We start from the raw sequence: 17,412 nt of genomic DNA, 5'->3' as shown, positions 1-17,412 counted from the left end.
ATTTATATTGTTTAATTATCTATATGAACATTATAACAATAAATGAGAGAGCTACCATGCTATGATACTTGTACACTTTGAATATGATGAAAACAGATCTAAAAGTCCAGCATTTTACCGCTAGTTACTTAAATGCAGATTCAAAAAATAAAAATAAATACGTAAGTCAGGACGACAATGTAAAAATAATAAATATCGATCAGACTTATACCACTATTTAACATACATATGATTGAATAAAAAAAAAAGAAAAGAAATAAAAAACACTAAAGTTTATTTACACACTTTTCACACTGCATCATTAAAAAAATCGTTTTGTTGAAAAAACCCTAAATTATTGTATGTACAAATTGTAAAAAAATTAAAGTCAGAAATATCAATACAGTAACAAGGAAATTGACTGGAACACTGATAAAATTTCCTGACTTGAATCAAATCGAGACGAATTTACAAAAAGAATTGTAAGAGAAAAATTTCAATCAGTCGGGACGTTTTATCATCTTCGCAGTGTTTCCCAATAATTTTCCCCACGATTTTTTTAGAAAACATTCGAGTCTCTCTGATGCATTTCGTTAACTTTTAAACTTATTAAAATATTACAGTTTGATTACAATTTCCTCAAAAGTTTAAGCTTACTAGCGTAATTATACCCTAAAAATATTCATTGTTATATAATGGGAATACATAATATTTCATGAAGCGTAATTCAGTTCCATCAACTAACTTCAAAGCAATACTCATGTGATTCGTATCTAGTCACTACGTCAAGTTCAATTGTATCACAGTCCACCAAATACCCACAAATTTGTCACTAATTTTTACACTTTTGGTATTTACGCACTTTCACTATCATGTTTCTGTGCATTTTCCGCTTCTGCTTGTTTCGCCGCCGCTTGCTCTGCCGCTGCTCGCGCCGCAGCCGCAGCAGCAGACCGACTAGCACTCGAACGTAAGTTCTTCTTTTCTATTATCGCTTCGGGGTCGATGGGCGGCAACTCCCCCGACTTCCTCTTCCCTCTCGTCCTCTTGGTGGCTTTTTTGGGGGGACTCTCTGGAGGGGCTTCGGAAGCCTCCTCCTTTTTATCATCATCTTTGGTCTCCTCCTTGGGAGACGGCGGCAAATCCTCTTTTTTCTCGTCGTCACTCTTCGGTTTGTCTTGGAGTTTCTCCACATTCACGCAAAGAGTTTTCACCACCGTCGATGGTGGCAACAAAGTTTCAATGTCTACACCTTCTTGGTCTTGGGATTTGTCGGGTTGGGGCGACGCCTCTTTAAGTTTCTTTGGTGGGTTCTCTTCGGGTTCGGCATCGGAGTCGCGAGGTCTCTTCGACGACGATTCTTCTTTAGGTTGCTCTGGGTCTTTGTTTATCTCTTCTTTAGTTTCCGGCTTTTTGGTGGGGGTGCTTTGGGCTTCGAGGAGTTTGGTAAAATCAGCGAGTCCCGGCACCTTCTTATCCTTGTACTTGTCAGGAGAAGTCGAAAAGTCTGTCGGGAGCATCCCTTTGAGACTTTCAAGAGCTTTTCGCTTATCCTCCTTCTTATCACTCTTCGCCTGCTTCAAATTCGCGTCTAGAGTACTCGCTGCTTTCGATATGCTCTCCAGAATCTGGGTGTCGGGAGGCAGCAGTAGCTGCTGGAGTTGAGCTTCTCTGCTGCTTCGCATCTGCTTAACACTTGAAGAAGAAGTGGTGGCTGTCGTCACCGTCGACGAAGAACTCGGTCGGGAGCTGCTGGACTTGCTCGATTTCAAACCGGAGTTTGGAGACGACGTCGGGTTGAGACTCCCGTTCAGAAGTCCACACTGCTGAGCCAAGGTGTCATATGCCGCCGACATCCCCGGCTGGAGCGTGAAGGGATTCAACCCCCCGAGCCCCAGCGGGGTGTACAACAGACTTGGATTCGGGAAAAAGAACGGGAACGGATTCGTAGTCGGAATCGAACTGCTACTGCTCGACGGCTGCGACTTGCTGCTACTGTGCGCTTCTTGGGGCTTCTGGGGCTTGCTGCTGCTGCTGCTGCTACTAGTCTTTGTCGAGGAATTCTTCTCTCCTGACAAGCTCGCCGTGTCCAGTCCCCCCAACCCTGGCAACCCCAAACCAGCTAAATTAGCAAACAAATTCATGTTAGATAGATTTCCCAACCCACCCATAGAACTCAGCGCGTTCATGTTGGGCAACCCGGCGAAGGGCATCAACAAAGGGTTGTTCTTGGGGTCAAATTGGCCCAAACCAGACAACCCCGACAGCAAATTCGAGTTGATACCGCTTAAACCACTGGCGCTCAACGTGGGAAACGACAAACTTGACGGTATCGAGGTGCTGATGTTGGCTGAACTCACACTGGACGTCGAACCTGTGGGGCTGGACAACAGCGGGGGTCTTCCAGGGGTTGTTTTCTTCGACGAGGAACCCCCAGGGACCCTCTTCTGGAGGTCGTGGCTCAAATTCCCTCTTTCTTTCACCAGTTCTGCCCACTTCGGATCGATATCATACATGGGATTTTCAACCAACCACTGCCCGAGTCTCTTCAGGGTTGGTGCTTTTGGACCTGTGAGCTTCTTCCCCGAGACTCTATGAATCACGGAAACGTTCTCATCACCTGTTAACTTCTTCCAATCGAGCAGAGTTGGATCAATTCGTGGACGTCGTCGCCTCGGAGACAGATAATCAGCTCCAAGCGGCTGCTCAGCGAGGGCCGCGTTCTGCTCCGCCAACCATTTATTGACTTTAGCTTCGTGGGAGTATGAATTAACTTTGGAACTTCCAATGTCGGCGATCATGGCCTCGTAACTCTTTCTTTGCTGTTGCTGCTTCTTCATTAGTAAGCTCTGTTGCTCTGCTTGGGCAAGGAAGGACGAATAGGTGTCTTTCGAAGCGCTTGAACTCGACAGACTTGAAGGGAGGATATTTTGAAGAGCACTGTTACGACTTGAGGAAGCTGAAGAAGGAACGGAAGTGACAGTGATAGTGAAAGGTTTCTGTGATAAGTTGTGGGAAGAGCTTACAGGGGCCGATGTCGGAGTAACAGTTACACTTGGAGTTACTGTCGGTTTTTTAGACGTTTCGGGAAATAACGACTGTTCTTTCGCCGCCGAAAGACCGAGAACGATCTCGTCAAGTTTGCGCCGCTTCTTCTCCTTACCAACCACAGGCTCCTCCACAGGCTGTAAAACAATGTTACCTCCACTTCTAAAACCGCTGACAACAACTTACGCAATTTTTTCTCTTCATCAATTTTGATAACGTGTCATCTAGTTTGTTGGATTTTCCACCCAAAGCTGACTGCTTCTTCGACGGCATCGAAAAGTCTTGAACCTCATTCTGGAGATCCGAGTTCTTGTCTTTCGGTATGCTAAAAACCACAAATTAGCTACGTCTTTGGTGGAGTTTTACATACCTTGAACTCAGATCTATGGGAGTGAGGGTACTGCTGGTGCCTGGAATAACTGTCGTCTGTCCGATAGTCTTGGGTGAATGGTACTTGTCGTACGACATCCCCATTAACCGTGAAGTCGTCCCTTGATGAGCTGGGGGCGGCTGTAAGTTACTCTGCACCGGCGTCGACCGCCTCGAGTCTTCAGAATCTTCATCCCAAGATGACAGACCATGCTTGGGATTCGTCATGTGACTACTATTCAATAGAGCGTGAAGTTTGGCACGCTCGGTCTCAACATCTATAGCAATATGTCTCTTCCTTTTTCTGTTGAAACTCCTGTCGTTGATAGCAGTGACGTCGTCACCCATAGACATCGGCGTCGACGAGTCGCGTTTAGGAGGATCATTCGGCAGCTCGTGAACCGGAATATCAAACTCGTTCCCAATACCGGTAGCATACGCGGAGAAGCTCTTCGTCGCTGGCCATTCCTTCGTTTCTATAGCGTAGATAATGTGCTGAAGACGCACTTGGATGGCGTACTCCTTCGGCCACTTCACCGCGTTGTTGAAAAGTTGCGCCACTGTCGTCTCGCTGAAATCGATAGCACCAGTTCCTTGTTTATCCCGGAGGACAAAAGTGTCGACTTGTGACAGCCGTGACAACGGCTGGATGACTTCCAAATCGGGGAACATCGCTTTGAGCTCTGCCGCTTGCTTGGAGCAAAGATCCGACTCATCCTCGAAGCTTTTCGTTGTGGGTTTCATTTCCTTTTCTTTGGCTTCGGTGGGAGGTTCTTCTACCGTTTTCGCCTCAGCAGGAAGCGCAGGTGGAGCCTCTTCAGGTTTCTCAACGGGAGGAGCTACCACCTCTTCCTCTGTCGTTTCCGTAGCTTCAACTTTAGGCTCTTCTTTCTCCTCCGGAGCTTCGGGGGGTTGTTCCTCCTCTTTAGTTTCCGGTTCAGCAGGCTTTTCTTCGGAGGAATCCGGTTTTTCTTCAACCACTTCAGTCGGAGGTTCAGCTTCTTTTTCTTCAGTAGGAGGTTCAGTTGCTTCTGGTTCTTTTTCATTCTCTTCTTTAACCTTCTCCTCGCAATCGCTTTTCTCGCTTTTCTCACTCTTAACAATGGTGAGTTCAACTTTACTACTCTCTTCAGGTTTCTTCTCTTTCTCTTCAGAGTTTTCTTTCTTGACGGCAACTTTCTCGATCTTGAGCGTACCTTCGCCCTTTTCTAACTTGACGAGAATCTCGTCTTTGTCAAACTTGAGGATGTCTTCGTGGCTCTCCAACTTTATCGCGTCTTTCGACTCAGATGCCAGAGCTTCAGAGTTCACCTTCTTTCGGACGATTTCGTGGAAGGACAAGTCCGGGTCGTTCAAAAGGTAAAAATCGGTTCGTCCAAGGCCGTGTCTGTAACCACCGCGTGTTAATAAATAAAAAGAAACTGAGTTGAAATACTAACTTTGCGACACCTAGCAGTAAGTCTTTGTCATGTTTTCCAGCGATCCACCAGTCCGGCATGTCGGCTGAGGATAGACACACCTTCAACCTCTCTTCGAGTTTTGGATGAGTCAACACTTCTTCGCGGACTCTTGAGAGAAGTTCCAACCTCTCCAAGGTCCTCCTTGCTTTCTCTTCACTGATATGCTCGATGGAGGTGTCGTACGTGCCATCCTCGGAGTTGATACCAGTTTGCTTCTTGCACATCATGACGAAGTGCTTGTAGTACTCCGTGAGTTCGTCGTCGTTTTTCTTCTCCAGTCTCGCAAGTTGCTTGAACTTGCTCCAGTCGTACGACTTCTTCTTTCGATAGTAGATGACGCCGTAGGAGGACGCGACTCGGAAGAAATCCGCTTCTTCGCGTTTCGTCCAACGTTTGGCGATGGTGGCGCGTTCGCGTTCTCTTTCGCGCTCTCGTAGAGCTTGTTCCATCGCCTGCTTTCCTTGCCTTTCCATCTGTCGGAAGATTGGGGTCAAATCGGAAGAAAATTTGAAAGGGAAGGTTAAAAAAATGGCGCAAGTTCTTTTGTAGATTTTCGTTAGGACCTCTCTTGAAAACAACTCTAATTTTTATTTAGTGCAGGATTTCCGTTATTTTGATCATCTGTTGCTCACACTAGTATAAAATTGTGACACAGAGTAATAACATCACAGAAAAACATTCAGAGTAGGTAAAACAAGAATCTTACCTGCACTTTGAAGATTTAGCTTAAAAAAAACTACAAAAGAAACTAACTTTCTATAACTGAAAGGGAGTTTATTGGTTTTTCATAACTAAAACGAGGGCGCCAATTTACGGAAAAATTGAATTATTACGAAAATGTCTACCTACGTAACGAACTTAGTGAAATAATAGTTTTAAGTTATACTAACCAGCAGGTAGAGGGCTAGTTGCTGCAGATCCCATCCTTGTAACCCAAGAGCGGCCGCTTCCCTCACGTCAAACTGTTGTGACACCTGAGCCAGGGCAGCCAAGGGGGAGGACAGGGCAGGCTCTATCGAGGGCTGCACAGTGCATACTACATACTACCCGAACAGCCAGCACGCTTTCATGCGTGTGCACAATAAAATGGTAGATGACAAATCTCTTGCGACAAATACGAATCCCGATTCGTATTTCTCACAAAAATGCTCATGAGAAAAATCCTACATTTATGTACACAAGCGCATAAGCACATTTAATAAACAAATGGAAAAGAAAGAATGAATCTTGACCTCGGGGGGATCAAGCTATCGACAAATTCGTTAATTGAATTACTGATTTTACTGACGACAGCCACGGAACGAAACTCACCTTGGCCTTAGCCGCTGCCAACTTCTGTTCTTCTTTCCGGTAGTTGCGTTGGTACGATGTGATGACTCTTCGAAGACGCGTGTTCAAGTCGGTTATTGTCGGCCAGACGGGTTTGTCGTCTAATCCGTCGTCGCCGTCCCCGTCGGGAGGCTGCGTCTCAGACGATGCTGAAGGACCTGGAGATGGCTCGGCAGCTTCCGAGTTCCCTTCGGACGCGTCACGGTTCTTCGATTTGAGACTCGACTCTTCGTTTGTGTCGTCGTCATCTAAATCGTCGTCGTTGCTAAAGGAGGAAAAAACATAGCGGTGGTAAAATAGGAAAACTTCTGGTTTGAGGCGTCGACGGTTCCTATTCTATGTCTTACCTTAAGCTTACAAGACAAAGAGCATGCAAGGACAATAAAAAAAGTTAGACTATACTAGAAGCTGAACATGGCAAATGAAAAGTAACAAATAGTTGGAATGGCCATGTTGAGTTAGTTAGAGCAGTAGGTGAGACAAAAAGAGCAAAAATAAAAAACATAACAAAAATTAAAAAACTAGAGCCGCGCCGGTGGTACATGTGGAGCTCTAGTCGTAACGGAACTACTTACAGTGCGGGCGTATTGGGTTGCGTGTTAGAGGTTGCCATCTGGAGCTCTCGATCTGAGGGCGGGCCGCAGCGGGACAGGAAACAGAGGGTGGGGTCTGCACGCATCGCCATATAGTTCTCATAGCCGTGCTTCCAAGTGCCCACGAGCAGAGACTTGTCACATTCCGTATCCCACCACTCGCTAGGCAATTGCTCCGTTACGGGAGGGTTTATCGGCAAGGCACTGTGGATCACGTCGCCAATTGTCAATTTTGAACACAAACAGACAACGATTGTCACTTCTTAATTTAGCCTACATTAACAATCTCCGATTTACAACAAGAATAACGTCAAGACAACGTTATTCTTGTGCGAAAAATCTATTGATAAAAAATAATTTGGTATCGAGTGCCCCACCGTTGCACGATCCATTTTTACTCGAGGGGTTGGGAACCAATCGGACAATTAATCGTGTTAATAACAAAATGAATGAATGTTAAGAAATAAGCATGAAGCTGTGTGAACAATTTTGACTCTTATCCAAATAAAAACAACAAAATGAACATGTTGGCTAAAAGCGCTAGCATGACCTCAAGCAGGGACCATGCATACATGTTAAAATAAGCAAGGCTGATTCCCAACAATATTAATCAAATAAAAAAAATGTGAGGCCAAGATACAGTTTAGCTTACCTGGACTTGACGCTTAAATTGTATCTCGGCAGATTAAGCTTAAATTATACAAAATACCAACAAAACCTTACCTTGCGTGGACTCCATCTGCGATGTGCTGCACCAGATCTCCTATTATCTCGTGCTTAATGTAGTACAGCATTCGTACGCGAAGAAGAACCCTAAAAAGTAATGAAATTTAGTACCTTTCCACACACAAAACACAAATTCCCAACTAGAAGATATCAGGCGCAACGAATTTTTACATTAAATACCTAAAGTATTTTCGAAATTAGCATGGTACTCATCATCTTAAACTGAGAAGCTGAAGAAGGCCCTCCAAGTTATATGTGTCCACTTTGAGAGTCTTGGACCGTCCGTCTGTTTAATGTTTAATGTTTAATTATAACCTGGCGAAGACCTTCTCCAGAAAGAATCATCGCACTGCTCTCCCTTCAACTCACTTATTCGCATGTCTTCCCAAGTGCTTCTTATAGTTGCTCTCCAAGAAAATATCCCCGTCGTACTTCTCGCTCTTGCTCCAATGATTCGGGTCCGTCAGAGCTGCGTGTCTGTTATCCTTCCCCTTCTTCTTATTCTTGTTTCTGATCCCTCTGGGCACCGGGTCCTTTAGCCCATGATGGTTCCTCGATATCTTCTGCTCACCGTTCTCAGAAGGCGCAATCAGGTCCCAGATAAAACTCCGGATCTTCTCGTCACCACGATAGAACCGCAGGCAATACAACAACTGGAAACAACTCCATTAGTTAACATCTCAAGAAAAGTCTGCATACTTACAATGACTCGAGCGCAGTCTTCGACATCTTGCTCTCTCCAACCTTTTCTCAGCTGCGAGTGTTGAAGAATCTCTTGCCAGCGCCCCCAACCGAAAGTAAGTAGGCCTCTCTCGACCATGAAACACTCTCTTCTAGCCCAGCTACCGTAGACTATATCACCTCGTTCGCCCTCTCGTGGGATGTAATCATCCCCTCTGAGTCTCTTCTTTTTGAGTTTGTTTCTGCGGCTTCTAATCCCCAGGCTGAGACCTTCAGCGTCCATATCAGAATCCGAGGAGCTCTCAAGTTCCGACATGTCAATAGCGCTTTCATCGTGTCCGTACCGTTTGATCTGTGTTCTTCTTCTAGGTTCTGAGATGACGAGATCTTCAGTTTCGTCCTTCTCGGTGGTGTCAATATCAGCTTTCTTCGCCCACTTGTTCCAGAAGTCAGGATCATCGATATTGATATCAGAGCGATTAGCACTGGACGCGAAGCTCGCTTTAGAGAAAGTCGAGCCTTTCTCTGACTCCATGGTGATGACTTGAGTCCTTCTCGCGAGAATCACGTCGATGTCTTCTTCGCAGAACTTATCGCCGTCGTTTTCTTCGTCGAGCAGCGCGCCGTACGCTCCTTTCTTCAGCAGATCTTCGATTTCCTTCTTACTCAACTGTTTGCTATTAGACTCCTTCCCTCCTTGCGATGTGTTCATACTTTGCAAGATGGCTTTATCGAGCCCCAGCTTCAAAGACGCTTTATCGAACATTTCGCGTTCGTAAGTGTTTCTGCACAACAATCGGTAGATCTTCACCATTTTTTGTTGACCGATACGATGACAGCGAGCCTGTGCTTGCAAGTCATTTTGAGGGTTCCAATCACTGTCGTAAATAATTACAGTGTCGGCAGCTGTTAAATTAATGCCCAAGCCACCAGCTTTGGTGCACAGTAAAAAGACGAAACGATCGGAATCAGGACGAGAAAACCGATCGATGGCTGCTTGTCTCAAATTTCCTCTTATTCTGCCGTCAATTCGTTCAAACGGGTACTTTCTGAACATGAGATAGTCTTCTAGGATGTCCAAACAACGCACCATCTGACTGAAGATCAGAACTCTATGGCCGTTGGCTTTCAGTTTCGGTAGTAATTTGTCGATGAGAACCATTTTACCGCTGGAGTTAATGAGAGCTTTATAGTAGGCGTCGGGGTCTTCGCCCTGCGCCATTTTGTAGTCGTACTGAATTTGGTCTTCCGCACCGTTGAGTAAATAAGGATGGATGCAGCACTTCCTCAGCTCCATCATGGTGTTCATCAAGTTTGGTATATTAGCGTGAGTAGTACCCTTAGAGAGAAATGAGAAGTTCTTTTCTAAGATACCACGGTAATACTTCTTCTGGATGTTGGTCAACTCGACCTCCACGACTGTCTCTTCTTTGGGTGCCAACGACTTCTCCACGTCTTCTTTCAACCGCCTCAACATCATCGGTTTTAGAATCAGCTGTAACTTTTGAACTTCTTGTTCCGATTTCAACGCACCGAACTCATTCAAAAACTGGTCAGAACTAGGGAACTGTTGGGGCTCGAGGAAGTTCAACAGAGAAAACAACTCGTTGACGTTGTTCTGCAGTGGTGTTCCTGACAGCAACACTCGGTGTTCTAAATTCAATTGTCTTAAACCTTCCAGGAGTTTACAATTGCGATTTTTCAACCTGTGCGCTTCGTCAATCACGCAGATCCTCCAATTGAAGCCTTTGAGATCCGCAAAGTCGGTGACGATGATCTCGAAAGTCGTGATCAGGATGTTAAACTTGGTCAAGTCTTTAATATGCTGCCCTTTGTCGTTTTTGAAGAACATCTCGTATTCTTGTATCATGTTTCTGCTCGCGGCCGAACCATGATAAACAATGACGTTCATGTCGGTCCAACTTTCGATTTCTCTTTGCCAATTCGGAATTGTCGATAAAGGGGCTATCACTAGGAAAGGGCCTCGAATTCCATACTCCCACACCGCGTTGAGGAACGTCAAACTTTGGATGGTTTTACCCAGACCCATCTCGTCAGCGAGAATGCAGTTCCTTCCGTTAAACCATGAGAAGAGTAACCAGTTGAGACCTTCCAACTGGTACTCTCTCAAACTGTTGCTACCTTTGTAAATCGGCGACTTTTCGAGTTTTTGCCATGAATCGGGACTAGGACGTTTCTTTGGTTTCCATTTATCCTTTGGCGGCAACTGTCTGAATTTTTTGAATTGCTCTATCTTAATGGGATCTACGTCTTCCTCGAGCTCCCAGGTGCAGTCTTCGTACTGTAAAGCACGCCACTTCACCAGGTAGTGTTTTATCACTTCTTGCGTCGCAGGATCTGTGTGCTCGGCCACATCTAACACTCGATCAACTTCAACGTAGTCAGGATTAAACGGCTCATCTTCCAAGTTCTCGAATATGTTAACATTCTGCGCTTGTTTCTGCTTGAATCGCTTAATTTTATTAGCGATCCTTTTATCTCCTTTGTACAACTCTTCTTCAGTTTTCCATTCGCAATGAAGATACGAGAAGTTGCGGTACTTGACGTAGTACTCTTCGACGTCTACCAGTTCGGAATCCTCACCTTCTGGTTGTTCGCCTTCGGGTTTTGGCTCGGCGGGCTTCTCCACCACTTCTTCCTCTTTTGTTTCAATGTCAACCTCTTCCGGTTTTTCTTCCTCTGGTGGTTTCTCACCTTCTACTTTCTCTTCAGTCTCGACTTTCTTCGGTTTCTGTACAAAGCGAGACGAGAGAATATGTTGCACAACCATAGAGTCTTCATCGGTGGTATTAACGTAAACAAAATTCATTTTATTGCTACCATCGCCGGAATTGTCTTCTTGTATCCCAGAAACGGCTGATAAAGGCACAGATGGAGTAGATGAAACACCTCCCTTTTTAGTCTTATTTGAAACAACAGGAGATTCATCGTCCGAAAACCGCAACATCACATCATCAATGTACTTCTTTCGTTGAGTATTCCTGGCAGATCGTCTCTTGTGTATTGCATTGTCAGGGTCTTCAGGCGGCGACGGTGGTGGCGTGCTCGCCAGATCTTCGCCTTCACCGTCAGACTCTTGTACCATCCCTTTTCGTTTTCTTCCTTTCGTTAGACCAGCTTTACTCTTCGCTTTCGAGGAAATCACCTTTTTAGACCCAGGTTTCGTTTTTCTGTGTTTCCTGGGAATTTCTCCGAGTTCTTGTGGACTCGTGGGTTGATCTTCAAATGTGTATTCGTCTTTTTTGATTTCTTCAATTTCTGGGAGTAAACTTTCGGATGGTTGCGACGAATCTGCTTGCATTTCTTGACCAGACTCGGTAACATCCACTGAATCCGGAGTATTAGAGTCGTCACCGTGTTCTTCAGCTGAGACTTCAGAAGATATCATCTGATGCTCGTTCTCGTAGGTTTTATTAAAGGACTCGTCAGTGGCGCTTTCTTCTGAACCATCTAGTTTTTTCTTACGCACGTATTTTCTCTTAACTTTAGGATCCTTCGGTTCTCTCTTTTTGCGTTCCTTTGTTTTTTCTTTCGGTGACTTTGGCGATTTGCCTTCTTTCGGGATTTTAGGTTCTTTCGGTTTTTTGGGCTCCCTGGGTTTTCGTGGGGTCTTCAACTTCTTTTTATCGTCGAACTCACCGGTTAAGGGGTCTACTGAAAGCTCTGACATGTCGGACAATTCGCTGGAGGGAATATTTAAGCCTGCTCCAGGTGTGACGCAATCCTCTGAAACCGGCAGTTGTTGCGCCGGCATCATCATCTGAGACATGTGAACTGGAGATGCGGCTTTCTCTCCTTTCTTTTGACGCGGTTTTTTCGTGCGTTGCGCTCCTTTGCCTCTACCACGTCCGGTAGTACTGGAAACTTGGGGGCTATCAATCATCGGAGAGGTAAACAAGGGGCTTTGCAAAACACACTGAGGTCCTCCGTTACACTGCTCTGTGGCTTCGTGCTGGCTTAAAATGTTCAACCTTTCTTGTAAGTGAGCGATTTTCTCTTGGTGCTCAGGAGCTGGGGGCATGCAATATAGTTCTTGGAGTTGCTGTTGCAACGCTGCGCGCTCTTGGTGATGGCTTATCGGGGGTTGGTAGCCCATGTCAGATCCCGGCATCATAGCGTTCATACCGGGCATCATAGGATGTCCCATGTTCATAGTCATCCCAGGGTGGCCCATCGGGGGCATACCGTGAGGCATCCCGGGTCCCATTCCTCGAGGAGCACCCATGGGCATACCGTTGGGTCCCAACATGCCTCCACTTTGATCGTACATTTGGTTGTTAGGAGGTATGTTTGTGATGTTAGGTACTGGAGGCATGTTTCCACCTTGAGCAAGTTGGGGCATCTGCCCATGTGGTGGTACTGGAGGAATTTGAGCCGCGTTCTGAGGTGGCATGCCTGTCATGTTCGACATGTTAGCTTGGTTTTGTATTGAAGGTGGAGGTTGTCCTTGACTTTGTAGAGTCGTTAATTGTGGTTGTTGTGTCGGTGGTTGATTAGGCATCATAGGTACCGGTGGAACCGGATTATTGGCACCTTGTTGTTGCATGGTGGAAACTGGAGATGTCTGAGATGTCTGCAAGTGTTGAGTCTGACTAACACTAGTCTGTACCGAAGAAGTTGGTAAACTCATCGACGGTTGTTGAGGCGACGTTTGTAAACTGCTCGGTCCAAGATCTTTGTTTACTTCCGGTAAAGAATCCTGAGACACGGAATTATCCTGGCTGAACATTGGCACGTTGGATTGGACCAAGTCGTCCATTTTGTTAGCTTTAGGAGGCGTTGGTTCGCTAGGATATCCTGACATACTCGACACGCAATTAAAATCAGTAAAACTGTTCGTTGTATTGGTTTGGCTTTGAGAGGGTTGTTGAGACGATGAATTATTAGTGATCTCATCATGAGGCTTACAATCGTTCGACGGAAGACTCGCGTCTTGTGTGTTAGTTACGTTATCATCGGTAGTCGATGATGGTGTTGGAGTTGGAGGATGAGACGACACCGACGTTGTCCCAGAAGTCGGTAAATTTAATTCTGTAGTACTACTGGGGAATTTATCCGGTAAACTAGTCGTAGGCGATTGCACTGAACCAAAATCATTCTGAGAACTAACTGGTACGTTTTGGGGTGTAGGATCGCGCACCTGTGACGTTGGGATTTCTTGAGGCATCGAGATAGGTGGTTTACCGACCTCGTTACGTAGATCTTTATTGCCGAAATTAGCCATGTTGGGTTCAGTACCCATCGTGGGATTCGGTAAAGCCGTCGAAGGCGGCAAAGTTTGAGTCGATGGTATGCTCTGATTTGGTGGTATTTGACCCTGGTCCATTACACTCATCGGTGGACCGTTCAAATTGGCGACGTGTGAAGTTTGTCTTCCGTGATGAGGGGACCATTGTTGGTCCGCCATTTGGTTTCTAATGTTCATAGCAGGTGATAGGGGATTTTGGGGTGTTTGAGGTGGCCCAAGAGCGTTTCGCTGTTGTTGATAGGTTGGATATTCCGTTGTGTTTGTACTAGATGGTGGCATGACCATCTGCTCCAAGGCTTGGAGAGTGCTTTGTTGAGAGTAAGCCGGAATAGGAGCAGGAGACGCTGTTGTAGTTTTCGGAGTTAGACTTGTCGCTGGTCTTGGACTCAGCGTAGTTTGCTGCATCTGTGGATGCGGTGACATGTTAGGTTTAGCAGGTGACATCACAGGTCGTGGAGACATTTGTGGGGCAGGTGGTCTTGGTGACATTTGTGGTCTTGGTGACATCTGTGGTGATAATTGTGGAAACGGTGCTCGATACTGTGGGCTAGCGTTTCCTAACGTATTAGCTGAATGCTTAGATGAGAATTGTTGAGGAGGAGGTTGAACATCCAGAGGCCTTTGCATAGACTGCATCGTTTGATGTGTCTGACTATAGCTCATGGAAGTCGGATGAACCATTGGATTTTGAGCAGCTAACTGCTGAGCACTTGGGTGACCTTGCGTTGGACCATGGCCTGGATGAGGTGCTTGAGGCATATGACCGGACGTTGGTACATTATGAGACGTTGGATGGCCGGCAAGAGTCTGCGCATGACCCATTTGGCCATACTGAGGTGGAGTAGGAACATCCATATCCAATTGGTGGCCATATTGATGATGATGGGGTAACCTCTGGTGCATGTAACTCCCATAGCCCTGTCCAGCTGCAGCAGTAGGATATCCCGTCCCCGCTTGTGGATAATGCGGTGCATGTCTTTGTTGCATCTGATAACCCCCTTGATGCGGCTGTTGCATCATCGGGTGTTGCGCCGGAGGGAACTGCTGCTTCGGTTCTTGCTGATGCCCATATCCTGGCATCGGCTGTTGCCTGTATCCGCTCATTTGTCCATATCTATGCATGGGATACCCTGCAGCGGCGTGTTGCCCCCACTGCTGCATATTGCTAGCATCCATATTTCCTAGCTGATGATCCGGCATCGAGTACATGCTATCTGTTTGGTAAGGATACTGCGCTCCTGCAGCGGCTTGCGGAGGCGCCGGTGGTCTCGCCATTTGTCTTTGATGGGGGTAAGCACCTCCAGGAGGCCCCATCGGTCTGTCTGTTCCGTATCCCTGAGCGTACATACTTTGCGCGTTAGGGTCCATGTGATTGAAGTCTGTACCACCAAAGGAAGCCAATTTTTGAAGAGGCGTCTCTTGCGAGTAGGTGGGCTGGGTATAGGCCGATGTTGCATTTCGTGCTCCCGTCACCGCAGGGTCGAAGTGATCAGTGCCCAATTCGGGCAGACCTTCCAACATTCCAGATCCATCTTCCCCGAACAAGTCGTATGTGTCCATCGCTTTAAGCGGCACATAGCGTCTCTTTGCTTTTCATCTCACCACAGCATCGCTGCAAACAAGCAAAACACATCGTCACACGAAATTCGAGAATATTTTACGAGTTGTATGATTCAGGTGATGTCAGAAAATAACACATAATAAAAATAACCAACGCTTTATCACTGATTGGTAATTTATTAATCTGCAGTAAAAACAATAAACAAAGTAATAGGTGAGAGGCATAACACTGCTTTACTTTGTTCAACGGGTACTTTGGCCTACGAGCTTTTCCCAAATTAAATCAATTTTAACAATACAGCAAAAACTGGTACAAGTTTTAATTAAATCCCACTTACTCAAAATACATCGTGTCTAAGACAGAGGCCGATTAATTTCAAAACTGGTGAAAGCTACGACAAATTAGAACATAAATACGAAAATTAATTACTTTGATTTTTACGTTGGGTGTAATTACATAGTAGCACGTACCTCTTATTTTTATAGGAATGACGAAACAAAAAAAACTCCGAAAAAAATACTCAAGTAGGTAATGCCCCGTCATATAATGCAACAGTTGTTATGTAGTATCTATCAGTATTTATCTAATTTTTTAGCATTATCATTTTCGGCAAACTTCTGATACTTGATGTGAAGCATAGACTAGAGTAAAATGTCTAAAATTTTGTGGCCACGACTGTATTACAAACACCTTTGTTTAAACAAATCGGTAAAAACAAGCTTGGAACCACAACAATGCAAGTAGCATTCTGACTACCTAACGTAAACCGTAACGAACCACTTTATCCTTTTGGTAATAATTATATGATAAAATTGTGGTTATAAGCACACTAATATTTATGATAGAGAACACATTCCACGCAAGTAGTTATTTACTAATCTTGGAATGGAATAAAAATCGAATAAACAGTTATCTTGAGCGGATACTTTTTTTACAACATCGATCGATTCTGTTATAATTATTCGACTTTCACCTATAAGAAACTGTTATCACTTCAAATTTGTGCTTTTTTGAGGTTAGGGTAATTTTGTGCAGCTGTCACTACCTGGAAATGACAGTTATAATAAGCCTACTGGATTTTTAAATGCCAACCAACTTTGTTTAATGACAATTTTTTGAGTTAACCTTAAAATAATGTTTGTTGCTGTAAAACGATAAATATGAAAATAAACACGTAATGTACACATCATTCGTTATCGGTAATAATAATATTATTGGTTAGTTTTGGTGATCGTTTTTTTTCATTGTTTGATAAACGACATTTTAAAATGAGGTTAAAATCGATGCTCGCACTTGCAACCTACGCAGAAATGAGGACGCGAACGTTTTTAAAACCGCCATCAAATTAATCGACCGTTCGACAACGAGCATAATAAGCATAATTACCGTCGGAAAAAGAATCGTTATTTCATACCTGGAGAGAAAAGTGGTGATAATTGAGACCAAAGGGGAAAAGCTATACGCTTATGTGTCTAAAATCCACCATGAGCGATACAACTTTCCACCCCAGGGCCCAATCGGAGCGCGCCCATTGCCCCCCTCCACATCCCAAACTAATTACTAATTAACGCAATGCAATAATTACAATAAACATCGACGAATGATCAAAATCGATCGAAATCATGTGACCCAAAAACGTCGTCCACCTACCAACAGGGTGGCTGTGGCTGCCAACAAAACAAAATTAAGAATAATAACCATGGCAACGATCCGTTAATCCGAAATCGCAATCACACACCGGGAACAACAGAAATAGAAGATGTGTGCGAGGGGTAATTACGAAATTGATTAGCGCCGCGGCGCTGGGGTGAGGGGGCGGCGAGGGCGTCCGGGCGCCGCGATTGTCCCAGCCGCTGCGATTCAGATAAGGAGCCATCATCCATCCGTCAATCGAGCCGGCGTCGAGAACAATGAACTCTGCCGGCCGCCATAGATGCCCCAAGTCTGCAAACGCAGCGTCCCGGCGCTCATTTGCACGGGGGGCATCTAGTAAACCGGGATGCCGCGTTCACTTGTCGAAACACGACCAATCAGGTGATCTCTTGCATTGGAAATGTTGATTTTCGGACAACCAATGGCGACGATCGACGATTTCTTTCCACGAATTTGGAGGAATTGTCGATTCGCGTCGATCGATTACACTATTAATCGATGCTTTTTGGGGTTAGCAATCGCTTTAGAAACGTGCGAATGCACTAAATTGGGGAAAAAGTTACGTTTGCGGAAACTCACCATGGACACCGTCGGCCTCTGTTCCGTTCGCTCTATTCCTCTTTTGACACCGACGAAAAATGCACTTTCCACTACGTATCCGCCGGATTTAAATATACTACGTTGATAATCACATTTGTATTAGAGATATTTTACTTATTAGTTACACTTATCAACGATTATATA

The 17,412-nt window shown here is 45.2% G+C and overlaps 1 protein-coding gene across 4 annotated transcripts; it reads right to left on the bottom strand.

The window, feature by feature from the left end:
- Positions 1-257: 257 nt before the first annotated feature.
- kis (chromodomain helicase DNA binding protein kismet) lies at positions 258-17,340 on the bottom strand. 4 transcript variants are annotated; one of them, XM_088036331.1, is made up of 12 exons: positions 17,248-17,340; positions 8,208-15,066; positions 7,874-8,157; positions 7,502-7,591; positions 6,761-6,982; positions 6,168-6,450; positions 5,747-5,878; positions 4,836-5,329; positions 3,398-4,783; positions 3,214-3,352; positions 2,147-3,164; positions 258-2,083 (listed from the first exon to the last, which is right to left on the bottom strand). In XM_088036331.1, the coding sequence occupies exons 2-12, from the start codon at positions 15,012-15,014 to the stop codon at positions 834-836; spliced, it is 12,105 nt and encodes a 4,034-aa protein (XP_087892457.1). In that variant the 5' UTR covers positions 15,015-15,066; positions 17,248-17,340; the 3' UTR covers positions 258-833. The 4 variants fall into 4 exon arrangements, with proteins under 4 accessions (XP_087892457.1, XP_087892456.1, XP_087892458.1 ...); XM_088036330.1 differs by having other exon boundaries at positions 258-3,164; XM_088036332.1 differs by lacking the exon at positions 5,747-5,878 and having other exon boundaries at positions 258-3,164.
- Between the last annotated feature and the right edge of the window lie 72 nt (positions 17,341-17,412).

This window comes from Gnatocerus cornutus, chromosome 5 (assembly GCF_029298725.1).
Source record: "Gnatocerus cornutus isolate USDA-ARS CGAHR chromosome 5, icGnaCorn1.1, whole genome shotgun sequence".
Classification (NCBI taxonomy): domain Eukaryota; kingdom Metazoa; phylum Arthropoda; class Insecta; order Coleoptera; family Tenebrionidae; genus Gnatocerus; species Gnatocerus cornutus.
This window is presented reverse-complemented; position numbering and strand designations above follow the sequence as displayed.

Coding starts and splice junctions, on each gene's coding strand:
- kis (XM_088036330.1), bottom strand. CDS start 15,014: ATGGACACATACGACTTGTTCGGGGAAGATGGATCTGGAATGTTGGAA. Junction 5,879..6,167: donor TGGCAGCGGCTAAGGCCAAG/GTGAGTTTCGTT, acceptor TGCACTGTGCAG/CCCTCGATAGAGCCTGCCCT. Junction 5,330..5,746: donor AACTAGCCCTCTACCTGCTG/GTTAGTATAACT, acceptor ATCTTCCGACAG/ATGGAAAGGCAAGGAAAGCA.